Below are 4,365 nucleotides of genomic sequence, written 5' to 3' on the forward strand. Positions count from 1 at the left end.
CAGTTTGTGTAGGGAAGACTATGGTGACAAGATGGCGCTGGCCATCAGTCAGCCTGGGGTATAACTGGCTGGTCTCAGTACCGTAGTATGTGGAGCCCTGTGATTGGTCCTGGTCGGGAGGAGGAAAATCTGGTGTGCTCCAGTCAGTTACTGAGTATAGGCTGTGAAGTGAACATCTGGTCTCTTGTCTCCTAAACCATAAGTATGGAGTGTTAGTGAACTCTTATTGCTTATTGTATTTTATATGGTGATGATTAAGATTTAGTGATTATATATTATAGTGTGATGGTTAGGATTTAATGTTCATTTATTTTTACTTGATTTTTCTGAATTCTTTTGTTGTATATATTTTGTATAATATTCCGTCATCAGCTTTAGTTACTTTTGTAAATAAATAGTAAGTTTGAACTTGCAAGGTAATTTTCCTTATTAAACAGGTTGAAGAATTTTTTAGGGAGGGGCGGGTTAAAAACTCGCTCTGTATCATAACACTTCACATATTCAAATTTCTTCCCACTCAGTTTATCTTAGATATCAGTTCCAGTTTTCAGGGCATTATCCACATTGAACAGCTCATCAGCAATTTTTCTCATTTTACCATCTTCACCAGCTCTGAAAGAACTGTTATTTACAAGGAATACCTTGAAGGTTTTCATGACTTCAGCATTCTTCTGAATGCTTCATGAGTGCATCTCTTTATGCTGTACTGACCACGACCAAGTAAACTTACCGGTAAGACAGTGCAGGGCATTAGTGTACATACTGTAGCTACAACATGTGCAGTGAGTAGCCATATGTTTCTTGCAGAGTCTGTGGGTAATATTGAGGAGTCCACCTGTGGTGTTCCCTTACCTCATTAAGTGTTGTTCTATGGTCATGTCTGGCCATGTCCCACTCCAAAACATACAAGCTTTTGTACCTCCTTACAGCAAATTCCCCATTTTGCATTGGTTCTCCTAAACACTGACATAAACTCTGAGAGCCTTGGAGATATAAACGGCAACATTTGCTTTGTTGTCTTGGATTAATCTCAAAACATGTCAATTTGATTGACATACACAAACAGTTAGCTGTTTTTCTGCGCCATAAAATGACTAAGTGTTGTTCCTGCTTATGAGAGGTCATATAGGCTATTTGACCTAGAAAAAACCCGAACTACCCATGTGGGAATTGAGAGGAATTTTTCCTGCAGATACTTAATTATATAAAGACGACTTTGAAATATAGAACTGGTTATCCAAAACGTCCAGGTTCAGCAAAAATCACGTCGATTATTACTGGATTGATATGGTAGTAACAAATAGATAGATGCCATCATATAAATTTCAGATTTATTTACCATATTGAAGTATACCAGTTTTCTTAGATACAGTACAGGTATGATTAGTGGTATAACAAATGGATCTGATAAATTTATAAGAAACATTTAAAAACATTCACTTTTTACGAAATTATATAATTGTAATTAGAAGTTTCACTCAATCGGATAAAAATCTTACTTGGAAAATTTTTCCTCAAAAAGTGTCGAATGACTGTTGATGGTAAGACCTTTCTCAGGAGTCCACGATGCAACACGAAGTACTTGGTCTTCCCGAGGAGTGAATGGCACGTGCATGTACACATTATACCTGTTATGGAACAGTTCAATATGAACAATACTGATAAAATCGTAATCAAATTGTATCCTAAACTTGGTAATAATATACGGAAATTGAAGGGACAATTGCAAACTGATGATTACCTAATGGAAGCTATGGTGTTGTCCACAGTAAGCACCAGGGAGTTCGTCTTTGAAAACATTCCATAAAGATGTTGGAGTTCCGAGAGGGGCAGGTGAGTGACGGCGAGGAGCCTCGTCGGCCACACCAGGAGGCGGCCCTTGAGGGACCACTCGGCGAAGGCGGCGAGGAAGGCTGGGTCGTCGCTCACCACCACCACCGTCAGACTCCATGACACTTGCCGCAGCTGTTCAAGCATGAGTTGTGTTCGAAAGTGAACTTACTCCATTGATGATAATGCCAATGGTCGATTAAAGTGGACAATTTGTTATAAATGCGTAATCACTGTAGCAGTAACTCGAAATATTATTTACCTGCCTCAAATTAGACAAATATCCTTTTTTATGTATTGATGCAAACATTACCTACCCGACGAGCCTCGCTGATCACCTGAGTAATCTGAGGTAAGGTTTCGTTCGTGTCTTGATTATGTGTTATCATTTCAAACACTCCCATTCCCCAGGGGGCGAAGAGTCCAGCTCTCATCTGAAAGAAAACAAACATATTAGGACCATTGAATTGTTTGTTTGTTTTCATGCCAAGTTGTTGTTTGTCCTTCTAGTGACTTTTTAATGGATTTCGCTTCCTGAATAAATATTTACTCAACAGTCAATGAAACAGGCACCCGACAAGAAAAAGTTTGTAATAGTCCTTTAGTTTTCTTTGACCCTCTTATTAAGTTTAAGTGTTTACTGGTTAGTTCCCTGCCTGTAGGTGGAGTCTTTCTTATAAACAGTGTACTGATTGTTTCAATCTTATAAGAAAAAATAAACTGGGGTGTTTATTTCCACAGGGAAGTTTTGAGATCGTAAGAAACTTTTAACCCACCAGGAAGACCGTAGAAGGTGACGTATTGCGATCTGTGAGCACGAGGACGGAGGTATTATCATGTCGTACCTTGGACAACACAGCCTCTACTGCTCCAGCAGCCAGGTACAGTGATTCTCGTTCCACTGAGAAAATATAGTTAGGGTCAAACTTCACAAAAAAATACAAATAAAAAATAACATAATTCAAGACTTTACACCAAAAGAGATAAGTAATACACTGATACACAATGAGGACTCTGAAGACCCTAATATATATTGAAACACAGATTGGACAAAATAAATTTCCCGCCCAAAAACACCACCTCATAAAACCCACTAAATGCTAATACTTTCATGTAGACACAAACAAAATATATCACTGACACAGCTCGATAAGGACCAAACAATAGTGCACGGGAATCTTATGGGAAAACTTACTGACTGGCCGAGGAAGCCTTGCCAGAACCTGACAGTCAATAGCAGCTAAGAAAAGCACCAATGCCGCCACAGCTGCTGTCATCTCAGCAAATTTAACCCGAACTAAAAAGTGAAGAAAATCAGGTTACTTTATTGAGAATAGTAATGATGCTATTCATCTAACAGTTGTAATTTATCTTTAAGAAATGAAAGTAGGTCTTTCACAGGTACTCTAGTGAACAGTGAATTTACATCAATGTGTTTAGAGCAAATGGGAAGTTCTACAAACAAATATTTGGCATGAGCATGGGTAATTGTCTTTCTGCTCCTCTAGCCTGTATTTATATGGAGTTTTTTGAGTCTAGATTACTACCCAATATAGTAGACTTTATTCCTCCATGGTATAGATATGTAGATGATGTTCTTTGTCTTTGGCCTAGAAACAGTGACCCATTGGAATTTTTAGACAAGCTTAATGATATTGTTCCTAGTATCACATTCAAAATTGAAAGAGAAATAAATGGATCCCTTCCATTCCTTGATATGCTTATCATGAAAAATGGCCAAAACTACAAATTTAAAGTATACAGAAAGCCCACACAGGTAGACAGTTTCATACACTTTTTATCGAATCACCTGGAGTCTACCAAAATGTCAGTTTTTTCTGCTATGTTCTTAAGATGTCTGCTTATTTGTGACTCTGAAGTTATTGACGATGAATTGAAACACATTCGTTCCACTGCACAGAAACTCGGGTACCCTTGTGTGTTTGTTGATCGTTGTTTCAAAAGGGTTAAAAAATCCTTTCATTCCTCTCAAACCAGACAAGTTCCTACACTTAAGAATATTTCGACTCTGCCCTATCGTAATGAATTTGTCCCGTTAGTTCGGTCCCTCAAGCTACTAAATATTAATGTTGTTTTCAAGTATGACTCAACCATTACCAATATGTTAATAAGAAATAGCCAAAGTTTGAATGTAAATGGAAGTGTTTAATGTATTCCATGTAGCAAATGTAATTGTAATTATGTAGGACAGACAGGAAAAACACTGCAGCTCAGAATCAAACAACATAAGTACAATATCAGAACAGCATCTGGAAGCAGTGCCTTGTTCGTTCATGTTAGGAATAATAATCATCCCATTGCTTGGGAAAAAAGCTTAGAAGTATTTAAATCATCTTGTGTCACAGAAAGACTTCTGGTTGAAGCTAGTTTCATTAAGGAATTAAAATCAATAAACCTTAGTGATGGTCAGTTCAAAACTGATAATATGTTACATAAATTTATTTGTCAGTGGCCCAAGGCTAAAAATGCTTTGAAAACCTTTGATCTAGATGTATGATAGTTATTTAGTGGGTC

General features: G+C 37.5%; 1 protein-coding gene across 1 annotated transcript; it reads right to left on the reverse strand.

Moving 5' to 3' along the window:
- Positions 1–1,398: 1,398 nt before the first annotated feature.
- LOC121865940 lies at positions 1,399–3,146 on the reverse strand. The gene is made up of 5 exons (XM_042365505.1): positions 3,026–3,146; positions 2,607–2,731; positions 2,148–2,264; positions 1,742–1,965; positions 1,399–1,628 (listed from the first exon to the last, which is right to left on the reverse strand). Exons 1-5 carry the CDS (start codon positions 3,105–3,107, stop codon positions 1,496–1,498), a joined length of 681 nt encoding a protein of 226 aa, XP_042221439.1. The 5' UTR covers positions 3,108–3,146; the 3' UTR covers positions 1,399–1,495.
- Between the last annotated feature and the right edge of the window lie 1,219 nt (positions 3,147–4,365).

Source organism: Homarus americanus, unplaced genomic scaffold (genome assembly GCF_018991925.1).
Source record: "Homarus americanus isolate GMGI-L3 unplaced genomic scaffold, GMGI_Hamer_2.0 scaffold55479, whole genome shotgun sequence".
In the NCBI taxonomy this organism is placed as follows: domain Eukaryota; kingdom Metazoa; phylum Arthropoda; class Malacostraca; order Decapoda; family Nephropidae; genus Homarus; species Homarus americanus.

Excerpts from the sequence above, each read along its gene's own strand:
- LOC121865940 (XM_042365505.1), bottom strand. The coding sequence starts at position 3,107 with ATGACAGCAGCTGTGGCGGCATTGGTGCTTTTCTTAGCTGCTATTGAC. Across the intron at positions 1,966-2,147 it reads TGATCAGCGAGGCTCGTCGG|CTGCGGCAAGTGTCATGGAG; the intron begins GTAGGTAATGTT and ends ATGCTTGAACAG. Across the intron at positions 1,629-1,741 it reads AACACCATAGCTTCCATTAG|GTATAATGTGTACATGCACG; the intron begins GTAATCATCAGT and ends GTTCCATAACAG.